A 20,244-nucleotide genomic window follows, 5' to 3' on the forward strand; every position below is an offset into this window, starting at 1 on the left:
TCTCTATTAATTTGAGGATTGTCTATAACGTTCAGCAAATTAAAGTTTTCATCCAGCTCCATCTTTTGTCTCAGTGACATCAGCGATGATGCTTCATGGACATCATGAGTCATTTCCCCTCGTATTTTGTTTTTATTGATACACAGACCTTTCCACCTCAGCCAATCATAAATACAGTTGCACTCAAAATTATTTCAATTATTGCAAATTAGGTGTATTGTCTAAATAAAAAAAGCTGTGTTCAATGAGCAACTGAAACAAGAACAATTGAAATAGCTCAACACAACTTCATATTGCAGGTGGTTTCTCCACATTCAACACAACAGGACACTTTTAATGACTCTAATGTGACGGCATGGCGCTGCACTGGCAGTGAGCGGACAGATGAAAAGCCAAAAGACACTCCGCCTCTCTAAACCCGTTTATAAGAGCTCAGTGAGCGGACTGTCATTGCAGTAACACAATTAAACACACAATGAGGAGCTTCACCTTCACAACAGCTTTACTTCTCTGCTGCCTCTGTAAGTATTGGCTCTTTATTCACAGCATCAAGTAATCCAACTAGTAACGCATCAGAATTTAAAGATAAATTACAGATGACTTTATTGTCGTTTCATTCCAGTGAACCTTGTATTATGCACTCAGGAATAATTCTGCCGTTGTCTCTGCTGTGTGTTTCAGGCTGGATCTCCGTCTCAGGCTTTGGGTCTCAGACTGTGGAGGTCCTGCCTGGTGAAGAAGTCACTCTGAGGTGCTCCAACATTTCCAGACGACTAAGTCAGACAGAGTGGTTCAGAGTGGTCAACAGAACCAAACCCAGCTGTATCTCCTCTCTGTACTTCTCTGGTGACGAAGCTAAATTCTGCAATGGATTTCAAAACGGATATGAAATGAGCTCCAACATCTCCACTGTCTTTCTTACAATCAAACAAGTGAATGTATCTGACTCTGGACTGTATTTCTGTGGATCTTACATCGAAGGACACACAGTGACTTCTGATGTGACGTATTTACGGGTTCAAGGTAAGATTGTAGTTCCGTCTCACCTCTTTCAGAGGCATATTTACAGTACATCTCAAATTCACTGCAACAGTAGTATGGACATTTATTTCACCCCCCCTGTCTTTAAAGGTTACAGTGAATGTGATGCTGAATGTCATTGTGAAGAGGATTTTCAGACTGAAAGTAAGGTTCTCCTTTAGTATTGTGCAGGTTACCACAGAGCCTAAAGCCAGAGTCTAAGTCTGTCATTTTTCTTGTAGAGGAGCCTGATGGGATAGTAAACCTAATCACTGTGATCTTGGGTGGTCTGACTGTTTTCCTCACTGTGGTCGTCATTGTTCTGGCTGTTAAATTCAGGAAACTTCACACAGGTACAGTAGGTTTTTAATTTGCACATCCTTTGTAAGTTGTGTCAACATGATGGACAATCTACAGCAAATGTGGTGGGTAATGATAAACTAATCCGATTTTTGTCTTTTGACATTTAGCTGTGAATCGAGAACCACAGCCAGGAAGAAACCAGGTGAACTGACCATTAACTTCTATAAACTGTGTGTAATGTTTGGAAAGATGCATTTAAAGACAGGATCAGTCAGTTAATGATCTTTGTCCCGAGCATCGGTAATATTCAGGAATCTGCTTGTGGTCCTCGTGGCCCCGACTGAATCACAGCCGTGGTGATATCGAGTACAACAGCACAACTAAGAGGATGTGATTTATATTTATACATTAGTACATTCAGGCAGGGAGTCAGAATTGTCCACTTTAATCTCAAACAAAACTGATCTCCATTAAATCATAGTTTGAGATCCAAATTTCAGTTTTTTGATCATTGACCTTGAAACAAAGTCGAAGATCATTAACTCGAACAGCAGGATTTGAGCAACATTCGTAATTTTGCTCACAGTAGTCTCAAAACATGAGATGCTACGCAAATGCTAGTTGCAGCCACACTTTTTCTCTTCTTACCAACAGTGATTTTGTTTTTTTATTATCTTACTTTTGTCGAGAGAGATACGAGGACAGTATAATTATAAAATCTGGCCTATAGACTATTGCTGTTTGAGCAACTTCGTTTCGAATCAAATAGAAAACTGAACTGTGAAACACACCTGGGATTCTACTAGAAATCATGTTTTGGCATTTAAATTAGACTTAGGTCAAGTATAGTTTACATCCATCTTAGTTGTAATGATTCCTTTGTGGTAAAAATCTAATTTTATGGATTTTCACAGACTCAGCTAAAGTGTGGTTGATACAGTAAATATCAAACTAATATCAATAAATAAATAAATTCTGATTTACAGAATCTGGCCTCAGATGACCTGAACTACGCAGCTCTAAGTTTTCAGGCTAAGCCGAAAGGGAACCGCAGGCCTGCGTCTGGGAGAGAGCTGGAGCCAAATGTTGTGTATGCTGCCACCAGATAGTCTTAGGAAACACGTGGAACTGCCACTCAGAGTGGAACTGATGTTTTATCACGTTAATCTGCTGCTGTGTTTCTGTGTGTGGGTAGTGCGTGGCAGAACAATAAATTCTGAATAACCTTTCTGCATTTTCTCACTCTTGATTCTTCTGAGTGTGAGCGGCAACAGATACATGCTCAATGTGTGATGGATCCAGAGTCACAAAGGACTCCGATGACCGTCAAGCTCACGTACAGGGAAAATCAAACTGCCCGTGGAGGGACGGGTGAGTGAGATGCTCATCACTGGTTTGACAGGAAGAGACAGCGCAGCAGTGCGGTCTGAGAACAGCCGAGGTGACAATCACAAGCCCTTTGAAAAAACAGTCAGTGGAAAGTATAAAAAGAGGCAGTGACAACTAGCCTGTCCGCTTAAAACCAGCTGATGTATTTATACTTTTGGAGAATGACGAAATTAGATAACGATATGCTGACATACTTTGACTGTATGAGCTCAATTGAAGCGTCCACCACAGGAAGACTTCAGCAGTGACCACACGCATACTGAAGACAATTTCACACACCAAGAATACTGCTCCTGTGAAAAGTGTAAATCGATGTCTTCCAGCATCATTAAATCACTCCACTCACTTTACATAAACTCACTAAGAAGTAGGCTGCACAGGCCTGCACACCATCGCACAGGGGAGAACGCTGGAATAAGCAACTGCTATTCTCACAGTGAAGAGCACAAACAGCAGCAGAAGAGAGGCTGCTGATGTGAAACAAGAGTCTGCAGCCACGCTAGAAGCTCCGTGAGGCTGCACTTTGGCACGGCGATGCTTTAAGCTCGGTACGTGAGCATGCTAACATGCACGCAAACTCAGTGTTACTGGTCATTCAATTTCATGGAAAATCATCAAATAGTTGCTGAGTTATCAAATGTTTAGGACTCATCCTCTGGGGACCATGAATGTCTGTAAAAAGAAAAAACAATCCTATAATTGGACCAATGTGGTCGACTTAGCGTTTCCATCCATAACCTTTATGTGAATACTGAGAGCATCAAGCCAAGCACTTGTTCAAACACTTGCTAAGCACTAATTCTTCAGCTACATGCCAAATGAAGCACTGCAGAGGACAAAATAGAAAGGTCGGCAATCTATTCTCACTGGAAAACGATGTAGGAAGTGTAATGCACATACTGCATTTCTTTATTTCCTCTATTAATTTGAGGATTGTCTACAACGTTCAGCAAATTAAAGTTTTCATCCAGCTCCATCTTTTGTCTCAGTGACATCAGTGATGATGCTTCATGGACATCATGAGTCATTTCCCCTTGTATTTTGTTTTTATTGATACACAGACCTTTCCACCTCAGCCAATCATAAATACAGTTGCACTCAAAATTATTTCAATTATTGCAAATTAGGTGTATTGTCTAAATAAAAAAAGCTGTGTTCAATGAGCAACTGAAACAAGAACAATTGAAATAGCTCAACACAACTTCATATTGCAGGTGGTTTCTCCACATTCAACACAACGGGACACTTTTAATGACTCTAATGTGACGGCATGGCGCTGCACTGGCAGTGAGCGGACAGATGAAAAGCCAAAAGACACTCCGCCTCTCTAAACCAGTTTATAAGAGCTCAGTGAGCGGACTGTCATTGCAGTAACACAATTAAACACACAATGAGGAGCTTCACCTTCACAACAGCTTTACTTCTCTGCTGCCTCTGTAAGTATTGGCTCTTTATTCACAGCATCAAGTAATCCAACTAGTAACGCATCAGAATTTAAAGATAAATTACAGATGACTTTATTGTCGTTTCATTCCAGTGAACCTTGTATTATGCACTCAGGAATAATTCTGCCGTTGTCTTTGCTGTGTGTTTCAGGCTGGATCTCCGTCTCAGGCTTTGGGTCTCAGACTGTGGAGGTCCTGCCTGGTGAAGAAGTCACTCTGAGGTGCTCCAATATTTCCACTGTACCAACTCAGACAGACTGGTTCAGAGTGGTCAACAGAACCAAGCCCAGCTGTATCTCCTCTCTGTACTCGTCTGATGGCAAAGTTAGATTCTGCGATGGATTTCAAAACGGATATGAAATGAGCTCCAACATCTCCACTGTCTTTCTTACAATCAAACAAGTGAAAGTATCTGACTCTGGACTGTATTTCTGTGGATCTTACATCAAAGGACACATAGTCACTTCTGATGCGACGTATTTACGGGTTCAAGGTAAGATTGTAGTTCCGTCTCACCTCTTTCAGAGGCATATTTACAGTACATCTCAAATTCACTGCAACAGTAGTATGGACATTTATTTCACCCCCCCTGTCTTTAAAGGTTACAGTGAATGTGATGGTGAAGAGGATTTTCAGACTGAAAGTAAGGTTCTCCTTTAGTATTGTGCAGGTTACCACAGAGCCTAAAGCCAGAGTCTAAGTCTGTCATTTTTCTTGTAGAGGAGCCTGATGGGATAGTAAACCTAATCACTGTGATCTTGGGTGGTCTGACTGTTTTCCTCACTGTGGTCGTCATTGCTCTGGCTGTTAAATTCAGGAAAGTTCACACAGGTACAGCTAACGTTTGATTTGATGCAAATCATGTATCGATCTGTGACAGACAAATTCAATGCCGAATGTTTGCTCAATGATATTTAACTAATCAGAGTGATCTTTTGCCATGAAGCTGCCAACGAAGAAATGTACGCTGAAAGAAACAAGGTGAAGCAATTCATTATTATTATCATCATCATCATCAATTAAAGGTTATTATATTCTATAATTCTATAAACTGATTAATATTCCAAGTTTTGACTTTTTTGGTGCAAACCAGTGTGTGTGGACAATATGATTAATAAGATTAATCCTTGTTGTTTAGAAGTTCTGAAAACCATTTAGCCTTGAGGCAGCATGGGCCGGTGCAAATCCTGTGTTGAACCACGAAAGCATAGTTACAGTATGTGACACTAAATACTTTTTTCTTCTACAGAATCTGGGCTCTCATAGCCTGAACTCTGCAGTGCTGAGGTTCCTTCCAGAGACAATGAGACAAAGGAGGTCTGCATCAGACGGACGAATGGAAACTTGTGTTATCTATGCTGCAAGCAGATAGACTCAGGACGCAACTGGAAATGTAGTATAGCTGATGTTTTTATGATATTAGTCTGCCATTTTGCTTTTCAGTGTGGTTAGGGGCAAAAAAAATATTTTGTAATGAAGTTTCAACGTTCATGATACTTATTTTTTTCCCTTTGTTGGACAAAGTCTCTGTCTTTCTTCTTTTTGTCTTGATGTTTGATGAAGAGACAAAGGGTACTGATTCCTGTCAGCCTACTTATAGAAACAGTCAGATGGTCTGTCAGAGGGGAGGGAGGGGTGAGTGAGGTACACATCACTTCATAGGAAGATGCAGTGTGGTCCGAGCACCACTGAGGGAAAAGTCACGAGACCTGAGGTCAAAGCTTTGAAGCAAAAAAACAAAACAAACCATGAAAACTTACTTTTGACTGAATAATATCAGCATTTGTAATTATTCAGCCCGGAAAACAGTAAAGAAACTAAGTAACGATCGAAGAAATCAGCCCCCCCGTGGTGACAAACAATGTCTGTATAAGTCAGAAAAAAGTCCCCACTACAGGAAGACTTCAGTCATGACCACAGACATCAGACAACTGTTATAAAAAAGCAATGGTACTTTTATAAATCATATCAAACTTATTGAACTACATGACCCTCACAAGTTACATTGGTTTCAATCAAGTGTTGATAACTGCTGTACGTTCTTGCTCCAGCAAATATCCAGTGTCGTAAGCGTAGGCTTCAGGTGGGAGGATCCAATATTAGGAACATTTATAATATTCCTCTTGAGTCTCACATGATTCTTTCTCTCTATTTCCAAACCATTTTTTAAATTGTGTTTGTCCTTGATTGTATTCTAAAAATTAACAAACTGGTTTGATGGAGGAGGAGCCAGCAAAGGACGCTGATGACCGTCAAATGTCCTCCTAGGGACATACTGCAGGTTGGGTGGAGAGAGTACAGTGCACATCACTAGAGGTTTAGGCTAAAGCAGCGTTTTTCTCTATTGACTTGATATTCTGACTTTTTTTAAAACTTGATGATCTATTGTAATCTAATTAATCGATTGTGTACTGACATGGTGAATGTGTCTATGAATAATACAAAGGGGTAGCTTTCTGCGCTAGCTGTGTATGCATACACATGCGGGCATGAAACTAGTCACGTGTCCCCCCCCCACCCATTATTTTCCCCTGTGGTGAGAACACCGTGTATCAGCCAGAGCGACTGCCACAGGAAGACTGGCCTTCAGCTCTCTGCAAAACACCACCAGAAGTGACAAAAGCTGTACCACTTTGACACAAAAGCTTTATCGCTTTCTCTCAAACATCAAAGATGGTTGTGTTGAGCCTGCATGAAAAAAAATATAGGTAGAAGACTGGTCTCCATTTACTGTTGTAGCCAGTTTCCCCATTTATAGTGGAGGTGTGGTGATGTAGGTGTGACTCCTCATGCAGTCTGCAAATGATACATGTTCAATGTCGAAACTCAACTCCAGGGCACAGCGGCCGTTCGATCTACTGTCCTCAACAGAAACTTAAAGAAAATAGATATATAGATGACAGATGGAGATGCAGAGAGATATAGAAATATATTTAGGCACAGCAGCCAATGACAGACTCAAAGAAAATAAAAATGAATTAGATCAAACTGAAAAAATGGTCATTGCTCGGCGCGGCGGCCAACTGATCTATTGTCTTCAACAAACACTTAAAGAAAATAGATACACAGATGAGAAAGGGAGATAGCGAGAGATGTAAATAGACATTAAGGCACGGCGGCCGATCAAAAACACAGACTTAGAGAAAAGAAAATGTACTTACTGTTTGTAGATCACCCTGAAAAAAACTAAATAGCACAAAAAATAATCCAAACTCACCAGTTACATGTAGATATTTAGGTACAGCGGCCAACCTACCCAGCTTTTTTCTTTAACAAGAACATAAAGAAAATCACTAAATAGAGAGAGATAAAGAAGAGAGATGGGAAGATGTTGAGGCACGGCGGCCAACTTGAAACACATACAACAACTGACTCAAAGAAAATAAAAGTGACACTTACTGTTTGTTGATCAACCTGAAAAAAAAAGATGGTTCTCACCCAAATATTGAACCAAATTCAGACAGATGTACATATTCAGGCGCGGCGGCCAACCCATCTATTGTCTTCAACAAACACGTAAAGAAAATAGATATACAGATGAGAAAGAGAGATAGAGGCGGCCAATCAAAAACACAACAGACTTAGAGAAAAGAAAATGTACTTACGGTTTGTAGATCACCCTGAAAAAAACTAAATAATAGCACAAACAATAATCCAAACTCATCAGTTAGATGTAGATATTTTGGCATGGCGGCCAACCTGTTCACCGTCTTTAATCAAAACGTGAAGAATATAGAGAGATAAATGGAGATAATCAGGCACAGCGGGCAACAAAAAACACAACACAGGCTTAAAGAAAATAAAACTGACACCGTTTTGCAGATCAAACTGAAAAAGTGGTCATTGCTCAAAAATGCACCCAAACTCACCAGTTAGATGTAGATATTTAGGCACGGCGGCCAACCTATTCATCTGTTTCTGTAACAAGTACTCAAAGAAAATAGAGTATTGGCCCAAACTGATCAGACAGATTTAGGCACGGCGGCCAACCAAATCTATCGTCTTCAACAACAACTTGAAGAAATGATAGACAGATGAATGATGGAGAGAAAGAGATACGGGACCAAAACAAACACAACACAGACTTAAAGAAAATAAAAATGGCATCTATTGTTTGGATATTTTCATAAGAAGACCTTCAAGAAGACCAATAAATCGAGAGAAAAACAGCAAGACAGGGACATAGATAGATACTGAGGCACGGCAGCCAACCAAAAACACAACACAGGCTTAAAACAGAACTGACACTTAGTGTTGGAAGACCAACCTGAAAAAACGTATTGATCCAATCATCTAATAGATGTAGATATCTAGGCACAGCAGCCAACCTGTCCACGGTCTTCAACAACAATGTATAGCCAGACAGGCCGAGAGACACACAGGTAGGTATTTAGGTATGGCCACCAATGACAGACGTAAAGAAAACAAAATTGGCACTTACTGTTTGTAGATCAACCTGAAAAAGAAATGGACAAAGATTAATCAAATTTGAATCACATAGATGTAAATATTTACCCACAGCAGGCAACCATCTATTATCTTTAATAAGAACAAAAGATTTTAGATAGAGGTAGGTCAGGAGTGTATTTAGGCCCCAAGCCATTAAATGATTTATGGACAACCAGGAGTAACTTACAGTCAAACCTATAACTAGCAGGTAGTCAGTGCAGCTGATCTGAGGATTCTCCAGCAGCTTCATTCTGAATGAGCTGAATGAATGAGCTGCCTTAGAGAAGACCATTACAGCTGAATTAGGCCAATATCTTCTACCTATAAATATTCAAGCCCTAAATTTGTGGAATCATATGAAAACAAGCGACTCTCCTGTTCCTACAAAGCCCTATGCTGCCAGGAGGTGAACCCACAAAGCGGTCCCCTCCGAGGCAGCCACACGAAGCCATCACACCACAACCTACAGAGAGATTCAAACCCTGAACCCTAAGCAGACGGTTTTGCACAGCAACCCACTTAACCACAGTGGTTAGAAAAGAAGCACACAATAAATAAATACAATAGATGTTATACAGAGATGTGTAAAGAGAAAATATTGCACCAATGTAGATCCATGATGAGCAAAACACAGTGCCTCTGAAATACCTTCAAGCAGTACAACAAAATACAACAGATACAATAAAAATATAAAGTAAATAGACAGGAAAAAAAACAACAAAACAGACAAAAGATAGAAACTCTGCAAATACACAGTATCTGTAGCTAAAACATGTAAATGAGGGGAGCAAAACACATACTGACGGTTGAATAGGCCTCAACAAGCATAGGCAGCCAGCACAACAAAAAAAAACACCCCACACAAACGGGAAAGAGCGATGTGTCCTTACCGTTTGCCAGGAGTAAATCCATGTTCCAAACTTCATGCGGATGTCTGTTCTCTGGGAAAAGTCCTCCTTCTTGACCTCCAGCTTTTCCAGACACTCAATGGCCGGTTCCAACTGTGTATTTGTCATCAGTTTGAACATCTTGTCAGCTTTTCAGTTCAGTTTTATTCACATACTGCTGCTGGTTGAAAACATGGGATAACTGCCCTCCTTTCTGTGCTGCAGATTTAATCAGCAGAAGTGTTGCAAAACGTTTTCCTTCCCTTCAGTATTCAGCGTAGGCGTCTTTGATTGAGTCGACATGTTTTAGAATGAGAATTGTGTTTCGTGTGGGATTAAGACTCCATGAAATGAGAATTTGATTTCCCTCCAAAAAGTTACTTCCTGGAAAGTGTACAGGTGAACTGCTGCATGAGAAGGCGGGACTAAACACTCCAGCCAGTAAAACCACCACAAACTGTCCCACTGCTCTCCCATTGGTTAACTTACATGCCCCACCTTCAAATCCGGTTCAGGAGCAACACCATATTAGGGAAGTAAAGAGGTCACTTCATCATCACCTTTCAGCAGCATTAACCACATGTGTTATATATAATTAAACATGTGAAAGGAAGTGTTTGTCTTAGAACATGGCTTTATTTTCATAGGTTTAGTATTGTGATCTTACAAAGAGCTTGGTAAATAAAAAAAGCAACCTACTGTGAGGATATAAACTAATAAAGGACAAAAGCCAGATAGTATGAGAAGATGAAAACTATATTCGGTGTTCCCACTCAGAGTGCAAGGATGTGCTCTTTACCAGAAGCAGCAGCTACCTGAGCAGAGATATGATATACGTGTAAGTGAGCTGACAGCAGTGCAGCTGTGAACTGAACAAATATTAACCCACAGAACCACCAATCTGCTGCTCTGTGGCAAATAATTGAAACTACCAAGCCTCCATGATTGTACTGATTGCTGTTGTAACCCACCAACAGAGCTGCAATCATTTAGAAGCGGTTCAGGGATCTACATATTGTTTCTGAAGACTTAAAAGCAATCTGTTTAGTACTTATAAGAAGCAGACATATGCAGTATAGTAAAAAAAAGTACAATTTAGTTTAATTGCACTTTTGTGCTTGTGCAAGCCAAAAACTGTATTATTTATATACAGAACGTGGAATACTCATATCCAAAAAAAATTCTACAAGTTTTGGATGATAAGATCTGCTGGTAGCCCCCAGCGAGTCAGGCAGGGTGAAGTCACCATCACAAAGCAGAGCGAACAACATACAGATACAAACACAGTAGTTACTCTGCATGCTGGAGGATTACATCCCCAGATTCCCTTAAAAATCACAGTTGGGAGTTGGGAGAAACTTTATAGACTTTGTGAAATGCTGTCTACAACAAATTCTTAATTGTATGTACCTTGTGTCAGTTTGTGGCCATGTGTTGCTGTAGTATGATGGCGTGCCTCACTGACATAACATACACTGTCACACACACAGTTATTTCTTACTGAATATCACACAGATCTGTTGAATAATACCCTTCATAGAGTGTCCATGGTACAGAATAGGGTATATGATAATCAGTAACTAGAGACACTTCTCTTTCAGACACACTGGGTCAATGAAAATGTCCAGCAGGAAACTTAAAGTGCAACTCGTGCCTTATGTCACAGCAGTGTGGTGGCGAGTTTCAGCTTCGATATTCCTCTGCTCCTCCAGGTGGGTAAATAAAGCACTGCAACTGCTTTACACGTGGTGCTTAGGGGCATTACAAGTCATGTCAGCCAATCTGACAGAGAAAAGCCGTCAATTCTGGCCAGCTGCATCTATATGTAAAATTAGAACTAGAGAGAATCCCATCTATCCCTTCTCAAAAAGACCATACCCTTACCTTTATACCTCAGCACCCTGCTCCGAGCAGCCTCACACTTGTACAGTTGTTTATTCCTCAAATAAACTCAACTTTTAGAAGATTAAATGTTGGGAACGGTTCAGTAATTTGTAGTTTGTTCAGTAGTTGTATGGAACAGGGTTGTCAGATTCACATTATTATGTTTTGGACATTCACACATGTGAAACTAATTGTAAAGGGTTAACTGGACTACGTTCAAAACACAACTTACACCGTTAAGGCCTTCAAATGGCTGTATAAAGAATTAATTAATTAGTGAAAGGAAAACAGTATTGCTGTTAAAGAGAAACACCCTTGTTGTATTTTAGATGCTTCTCCTCCTCCAACCTTGCTCTTGATTTTGGAGCATCAAATGAGGTGAAAGCTGTACCAAATGGGCCTATTGTCATATCGCTGGTTGTGTTGATCTCGTTGCTGTCACAAAAATAGAGCAATACCTGTGAGTGATGGCAGTTAGTCAGGGTAAACACAGAAACCCATCTTCCTCTTCCTGAAGCTCGGTGTTTTTAACATCCACTGCAGTCAGATGATCAAATGCACGATAGTGAACTTTATTCTGATAACAGCTCGACTTCTCTGCAGCTTCAGTAAGTACAGACATTGAATTGAAAAGCATGGTTGACTTATGTTAACTTTAATAACCACCGTAAAAAGTGAATTTATCTCTCTTCAACGCATTTTATTGAGCCTGCACCGTTCTGCCATGGAGTTGAAAATGGCAAATTTAAAATCTTATCCAGCATCTCTACTGTACTTGATTGGTTTGACTCTGGGCTGTAGTGTTGTGGATTTTACATAAACGGACACTCAGTAAATGCCAGTACAAATTATTTAAAGGTTCAAGGTAAGAAAGGTTCACAGGACTGGACAGTCACCCTGCCTACATGGGGCTGGAGGGGCAGCACTGAGCATAGAGCTGCTGAGCAGCACTCCAGTTGATGAGTGACAAAGAAAGCCAGCACCATCTTTGACTTTGCATAGTTTGTACAGACTTGTACCCTTCCTGGTCAAAACTAATGTTTTGAGTCCTACTATCTCCCTAGTCACCAGCAGAAATGTGATTTTGTGATGATATTCCAGTACAAAGTTCCAGCCAAATCTGTGGCTGTGTTTGTGTAGGTGTTTTTGGAGAAATGTGGTGTAGAAACTATCCAGCAGGCAACAAATAGCAACCACAGGAAGCCTGGTTTTCAGTCATAACTGCACATTTCAAAGATCTAATCAAGAATGTGCCATGTGCCTTCAGTTACCACCAAGGTCTTTCCGCTGTGTTCATCAGAAGCCTGCTCTTCATCATCATCACCTGGTTGAACTGCTGTTCTAAAGCATTTAGGGGCTGTTTGGAAACCTGTTTTCAACTATATGTGTATCTGGACAAAAGAGCACCGTTCTGTCTTAACATGAACATATTACCTTCTATCTCACATCGAGCACCTGGCTGTTATACAGTCAAAGACTCTAAAGCATTACACCTACTCCTTTCTCAGCTACCTGAGGTCATGTTATGTGAATCATTTTCTGTAAGTCCCATATCTGTCCAGCAGAGGGAGGCCCAATTGCCTCTGCTACAACTACACCTGACTGAAGTTCATTCTGTCTGGTGCAGATGTTTACAAAGCTCTGTCTAAGGTAAAAGCATGCAAAAACGCTGGTACAGATAACCTTGACCATATCTCCTTCATCTAAGCGCTCCATTTATCTGCCCTTATTTAGCTCATATTTTCAACCAAACATTTCTAACAGTCTCAATTACAACTTCATGGGTCTCAATGAAGCCTCACTTAACTGGTTCCAGTCGTACCTGACAAAACGGGGTGCCGCAGGGGTCTATCCTTGAACCTTTGCAGTTCACATTATACATTAATAACATAATTCATCCTAACTAGTACTCCAGTGTCCATTTTTATGTAGATGATGCCATGTTATATGCCTCATGCTCCACCTCCGCCCAGGTCCTCCTAGTTCAGTCATCTTCAGTCTGCATTTGATTCTTCCAGTTAGCATGTGTTAATCATAAACTAAGGTTTAAATGCAGAAAACACTAATCAACATTGATGTCTGTATTGTCATGCAAGTACATCATCTGTTTGACAGGAAGAGACAGCATAGTGTGGTCTGAGCACAGCAGCACAGTCTGCATGACTAAGTCATCTGCATCATTCATGGCATCTCAAATAGCTTTATCACCACACACATCAAATGCATTCATGTTCCCCAAGAACAGAAAGATTCAGAAACGGAAGGTGTTTCTGTCTTTGTAGAAATGTGATCGTCACATCTTGTCAGTAGTAAATCTTTATCAAACTGTGTCTCTGCTCCCCCTCATCACATGTCACACTGAACAGGCTCAACGGCCGTACAACATCGCATCACTACTTTCTTGTGAAAAGATGCTTGTTGCAAGGTGATGCATTTACTCTGCTAAAGGCTGCACATGACACAGGCATGACGGATCACAGCAAAATGACAGAAGGTCTCATCCAACTCTGCCATCACTGGCCAGCTGAGTACTTTAGAGAATAGAAAATACGATGCAGACTTTGTCCCTTATATTCAAACATGTTATCTAACACTGGGAATTAATGTAGGAATGACTAAGGCACGATAACATACTATTTTTAAGGTTAAGGTTAGCAAGAGGAATGAATATTTTCATATAAGACATATTTTTAGAGATCTGTCATGGGAACTGTGAATTTCTCACCCTCATTTCTGAATACTGACCAGGAGTGTCTTCAAATCTTAAAAAATAAAAACATATTTCCTCCTGGTCTGGTCTGTTCATGGGTCAACTGGACTGCAGACAAATGCACGACAATTCGGCCACAGACAAACTGTGGTAAGTGGACACGGTGTATTAGCACGATAACTGTCCTGGTGTGGGAAATATTGTCATCAAAAACATGCTGGATTTGTGAGTCTCTCCTGTACAGACCAATAAACACTCATCTATCTGCTGTAGGCTCATAAACTTCAGCTAAAACATTGCCTAGATTATTTTAAGTGTCATCAAACTAAGTGTTAACTGTCCTGTTCTCCTTGGTCTATGAACTTGCAGAAAAACAGAACACTCCTCCTCTTTATGCCGAGACCACGCTGACTGGAGCACAGTTCAGTGACAGACATTGCAGCGGTGCACTTGTACTGTTCGCACAATGGTGACTTTTACCTTGATGGCAGCTTTCCTCTGTACCTGCAGTAAGTAAACCTACCGATTCTCTCTCAGTACAACAATGTGCTTTTTTTTAGCTCCTGCTGAATTACACATTTGTGGATGAATTCCATGTTGTTTGTTTCAGGCTGGATCTCTGTCTCGGTTTCTCAGTTTCAAGCTGTGGAGGTTCAGCCTGGTGGAGAGGTCACACTGATGTGCTCCAACTTTACCACTTTGCCCCTTCACATTATCTGGTTCAGACTGGCCGATACACCAAACATCAGCTGCGTCTCCTTTATGTCGAACTCTGATGCCAACGCTTCATTCTGTGATGGATTTAAAAATGGCAAATTTCATATGACATCCAACACATCCACCATCTTTCTCAGGATCAAAGACGTGAACTCGTCTGACTCTGGACTGTATTTCTGTGGAGTTCGCTCAGATAATAACTCTGTAATTGTCAGTGGAGCATATTTAAGGGTTCAAGGCAAGATTGATATCAGTCTTTTGTTTGGAAAGATGCAGTCAGAATAACAAGTGTGCAAAAGGCCTCATCTTTCTTTCTTTCTTTTAGAAAGAAAGATCTTTCGTTTAGAAGCATTTGATGGAATAACAAAGCCGATGAGTGTGATCCTGGGTGCTCTGATCATTCCTCTCATTCTGGTCATCATCGGTCTGGTTGTCAAAATCCAGAGACTTCAAACAGGTATTTATATGTTTCCATTTAAGGTACTGATGTGTTTTATATGTTAAGTTCACAAATGCAAAACTTCCTGTTCGTATTTTTTCTACAATTAACTGACCAAATGTTCTGTGTCTGTCATTTAGCTCATAAGGGGGGACAAAATCCACAACACAGTCAGGTAATCAAACCTGAGGTCTATCATTCTTTAATAGGATTTTATTTCTTCTGACAAACTGACATGAGTGACTGTAGATATTTGTATTGACAGAACCTGGACTCTGATAACCTGAACTATGCAGCGCTGAGTTTCCATCCAAAAGCAAAGCGCAACAGACGGCCTGCATCGGAGACCCAGCAGACTGTGTATGCTGCCACCAGATAGACTCAGAAAACATCTGGAACAGCAGCTCAGCACAAAACTGATTTTAAAAAAAAAAATCTAATTTTGCAATAAAAATTATATCTTTGCACTAATTGCACAATCTCTGTTCTCCCTCTACTTATTTTATCTGTCTTAGATGTTAATCTGAAAGCAGAAAGATTAGATTGGTGTTTGGTGGAGGAGGAGCCAGGAAGGAGATTTTCAATGTGACTGACCAGATTCTCTGATGGTGAGAGTCAGAGATTTGCAGCACTAGAGAAGCGAGCGAGGTTCACATCAGGAAGAGACAGCACAATGTGGTCAGAGCATCGCGGAGGTGAGGCCTGTTGGATCAAAAGCTTCTAAAAACAAAGCCTGACGTCTGGCTGACCACACTCTGAGAAGCGGTAGTGTGTGTTTTTTTTTTTAAATGCGTCGCTTGTGTGTAAAGATGCAGAAGCCATCCAGTGGCACTTTCCACTGTGGCAGCGAAGCTGAAAGCATCTCAACCACAGGAAGACTGTCTCAGTTCAGTTCAGCATCAAGTTGTGTCAGTCCAGATATGTTTCACAGCACCAGAGGTTTAAGTCGTAAATTGAAGCTTCTTTAAAAAGTGTTTGAAATGATTTGCAGTTGCATTTGTAGAACCAGTATCTGTATCATGCAGTGTGCATCATAGCCACACAGCAAAGGCCTCCACGTTCCCAGAGAATCACTCTACTTCATTAAGACACACTGTGTTGTGCAGCGTGTCTGTAGAGATCAGTGAGCGTGCATGTGGAGGTAAATCAGTCTCTTCTTTAAATGTGTCACACTTGTTATGTCCTTACAATGGAAGGACATATATGGACCTACTTCTAATCAATGAATTAAAGAAATGTCCTCTAACCTGGCATTGGAAACACTGACCTATCTGGTTCTTGTACTTTTTAAAACAATTTGTTTCATCATCAACATATTTTAAATAGTAGTAATTATTCACATTATTATTATTCACCCTGTTACCAAAGTCTATTAAGCCTGACACAGGAAGAGAAAAAACAGTGGGTCACATGACACAAAGGAAATGGCATCACATGTCTGTAAACACAAAACATGTCCGCAGGGGATCTTTAACATTGTCGGCAGCAGTGGAGGAGTGAGTGAGGTTCACATCACCTGTCTGACAGGAAGAAACAGCCCAGTGTGGTCTGAGCACAGCAGCACTGTCTGCATCACTCAGTCATCTGCATCATTCATTATTAAGGCTAGGCTCAGAAACAGGATGGGCTCAAATGCACGACCACTGAGACTTTCGGACAGGTGGCACTTTTAATTAACAAAGACAAACAACACTTTCGGCATAGAACATGGAAACAAAGGACTTAACTTGGATACAGGAGCTTTCAACACAGAGACGTGACAAGACGATCTGACACAAGACAAAGGGAGACGCAGACTATTTATACATGAGGTAAAGGGGAACAGGTGGAACCAATCAGGGCGTGGCAGACAATCACACCGGCGGGAAACACACAAGGGCAGGAAATCAGCCTGAAACGAGAGGAGAGTTTAGGGTTTCAAAATAAAACAGGAAGTGGGAGACAAGACTAGACACAAGTGAACATAGACAACACACACGACGAGACATGACATTCATGGCATCTCAAATAGCTTGATCACCACACACATCAAATGCATTCATGTTCCCCAAGAACAGAAAGATTCAGAGACGGAAGGTGTTTCTGTCTTTGTAGAAATGTGATCGTCACATCTTGTCAGTAGTAAATCTTTATCAAACTGTGTCTCTGCTCCCCCTCATCACATGTCACACTTAACAGGCTCAACGGCCGCACAACATCGCATCACTACTTTCTTGTGAAAAGATGCTTGTTGCAGGGTGATGCGTTTACTCTGCTAAAGGCTGCACATGACACAGGCATGACGGATCACAGCAAAATGACAGAAGGTCTCATCCAACTCTGCCATCACTGGCCAGCTGAGTACTTCAGAGAATAGAAAATACGGTGCAGACTTTGTCCCTTATATTCAAACATGTTATCTAACACTGGGAATTAATGTAGGAATGACTAAGGCACGATAACATACTATTTTTAAGGTTAAGGTTAGCAAGAGGAATGAATATTTTCATATAAGACATATTTTTAGAGATCTGTCATGGCCGAACAAATAACTTTGTTTCGAACTGTGAATTTCTCACCCTCATTTCTGAATACTGACCAGGAGTGTCTTCAAATCTTAAAAAATAAAAACATATTTCCTCCTGGTCTGGTCTGTTCATGGGTCAACTGGACTGCAGACAAATGCACGACAATTCGGCCACAGACAAACTGTGGTAAGTGGACACGGTGTATTAGCACGATAACTGTCCTGGTGTGGGAAATATTGTCATCAAAAACATGCTGGATTTGTGAGTCTCTCCTGTACAGACCAATAAACACTCATCTATCTGCTGTAGGCTCATAAACTTCAGCTAAAACATTGCCTAGATTATTTTAAGTGTCATCAAACTAAGTGTTAACTGTCCTGTTCTCCTTGGTCTATGAACTTGCAGAAAAACAGAACACTCCTCCTCTTTATGCCGAGACCACGCTGACTGGAGCACAGTTCAGTGACAGACATTGCAGCGGTGCACTTGTACTGTTCGCACAATGGTGACTTTTACCTTGATGGCAGCTTTCCTCTGTACCTGCAGTAAGTAAACCTACCGATTCTCTCTCAGTACAACAATGTGCTTTTTTTTAGCTCCTGCTGAATTACACATTTGTGGATGAATTCCATGTTGTTTGTTTCAGGCTGGATCTCTGTCTCAGTTTCTCAGTTTCACGCTGTGGAGGTTCAGCCTGGTGGAGAGGTCACACTGATGTGCTCCAACTTTACCACTTTGCCCTCTCACATTTTCTGGTTCAGACTGGCCGATACACCAAACATCAGCTGCGTCTCCTTTATGTCGAACTCTGATGCCAACGCTTCATTCTGTGATGGATTTAAAAATGGCAAATTTGATATGACATCCAACACATCCACCATCTTTCTCAGGATCAAAGACGTGAACTCGTCTGACTCTGGACTGTATTTCTGTGGAGTTTGTTCAAATAATAACTCTGTAATTGTCAGTGGAGCATATTTAAGGGTTCAAGGCAAGATTGATATCAGTCTTTTGTTTGGAAAGATGCAGTCAGAATAACGAGTGTGCAAAAGGCCTCATCTTTCTTTCTTTCTTTTAGAAAGAAAGATCTTTCGTTTAGAAGCATTTGATGGAATAACAAAGCCGATGAGTGTGATCCTGGGTGCTCTGATCATTCCTCTCATTCTGGTCATCATCGGTCTGGTTGTCAAAATCCAGAGACTTCAAACAGGTATTTATATGTTTCCATTTAAGGTACTGATGTGTTTTATATGTTAAGTTCACAAATGCAAAACTTCCTGTTCGTATTTTTTCTACAATTAACTGACCAAATGTTCTGTGTCTGTCATTTAGCTCATAAGGGGGGACAAAATCCACAACACAGTCAGGTAATCAAACCTGAGGTCTATCATTCTTTAATAGGATTTTATTTCTACTGACAAACTGACATGAGTGACTGTAGATATTTGTATTGACAGAACCTGGACTCTGATAACCTGAACTATGCAGCGCTGAGTTTCCATCCAAAAGCAAAGCGCAACAGACGGCCTGCATCGGAGACCCAGCAGACTGTGTATGCTGCCACCAGATAGACTCAGAAAACATCTGGAACAGCAGCTCAGCACAAAACTGATTTTAAAAAAAAAATCTAATTTTGCAATAAAAATTATATCTTTGCACTAATTGCACAATCTCTGTTCTCCCTCTACTTATTTTATCTGTCTTAGATGTTAATCTGAAAGCAGAAAGATTAGATTGGTGTTTGGTGGAGGAGGAGCCAGGAAGGAGATTTTCAAAGTTACTGACCAGATTCTCTGATGGTGAGAGTCAGAGATTTGCAGCACTAGAGAAGCGAGCGAGGTTCACATCAGGAAGAGACAGCACAATGTGGTCAGAGCATCGCGGAGGTGAGGCCTGTTGGATCAAAAGCTTCTAAAAACAAAGCCTGACGTCTGGCTGACCACACTCTGAGAAGCGGTAGTGTGTGTTTTTTTTTTTAAATGCATCGCTTGTGTGTAAAGATGCAGAAGCCATCCAGTGGCACTTTCCACTGTGGCAGCGAAGCTGAAAGCATCTCAACCACAGGAAGACTGTCTCAGTTCAGTTCAGCATCAAGTTGTGTCAGTCCAGATATGTTTCACAGCACCAGAGGTTTAAGTCGTAAATTGAAGCTTCTTTAAAAAGTGTTTGAAATGATTTGCAGTTGCATTTGTAGAACCAGTATCTGTATCATGCAGTGTGCATCATAACCACACAGCAAAGGCCTCCACGTTCCCAGAGAATCACTCTACTTCATAAAGACACACTGTGTTGTGCAGCGTGTGTGTAGAGATCAGTGAGCGTGCATGTGGAGGTAAATCAGTCTCTTCTTTAAATGTGTCACACTTGTTATGTCCTTACAATGGAAGGACATATATGGACCTACTTCTAATCAATGAATTAAAGAAATGTCCTCTAACCTGGCATTGGAAACACTGACCTATCTGGTTCTTGTACTTTTTAAAACAATTTGTTT

The 20,244-nt window shown here is 40.8% G+C and overlaps 2 protein-coding genes and 1 pseudogene across 2 annotated transcripts; all 3 read left to right on the forward strand.

Annotated features, from left to right (window-relative positions):
* The first annotated feature begins 475 nt into the window (after nucleotides 1-475).
* Nucleotides 476-2,519, forward strand: LOC139223057 (uncharacterized; annotated as a pseudogene).
* Nucleotides 2,520-14,543: 12,024 nt separating this feature from the next.
* Nucleotides 14,544-15,622, forward strand: LOC139223272 (uncharacterized). The gene is made up of 5 exons (XM_070855247.1): nucleotides 14,544-14,596; nucleotides 14,698-15,042; nucleotides 15,151-15,261; nucleotides 15,384-15,418; nucleotides 15,509-15,622. Exons 1-5 carry the CDS (start codon nucleotides 14,554-14,556, stop codon nucleotides 15,620-15,622), a joined length of 648 nt encoding a protein of 215 aa, XP_070711348.1. The 5' UTR covers nucleotides 14,544-14,553.
* A 2,617-nt stretch (nucleotides 15,623-18,239) lies between these two features.
* On the forward strand, nucleotides 18,240-19,321 carry LOC139223273 (uncharacterized). The gene is made up of 5 exons (XM_070855248.1): nucleotides 18,240-18,295; nucleotides 18,397-18,756; nucleotides 18,829-18,960; nucleotides 19,083-19,117; nucleotides 19,208-19,321. The coding sequence occupies exons 1-5, from the start codon at nucleotides 18,253-18,255 to the stop codon at nucleotides 19,319-19,321; spliced, it is 684 nt and encodes a 227-aa protein (XP_070711349.1). The 5' UTR covers nucleotides 18,240-18,252.
* The last annotated feature ends 923 nt before the right edge of the window (nucleotides 19,322-20,244 follow it).

Source organism: Pempheris klunzingeri, chromosome 23, assembly GCF_042242105.1.
Source record: "Pempheris klunzingeri isolate RE-2024b chromosome 23, fPemKlu1.hap1, whole genome shotgun sequence".
Taxonomy (NCBI): domain Eukaryota; kingdom Metazoa; phylum Chordata; class Actinopteri; order Acropomatiformes; family Pempheridae; genus Pempheris; species Pempheris klunzingeri.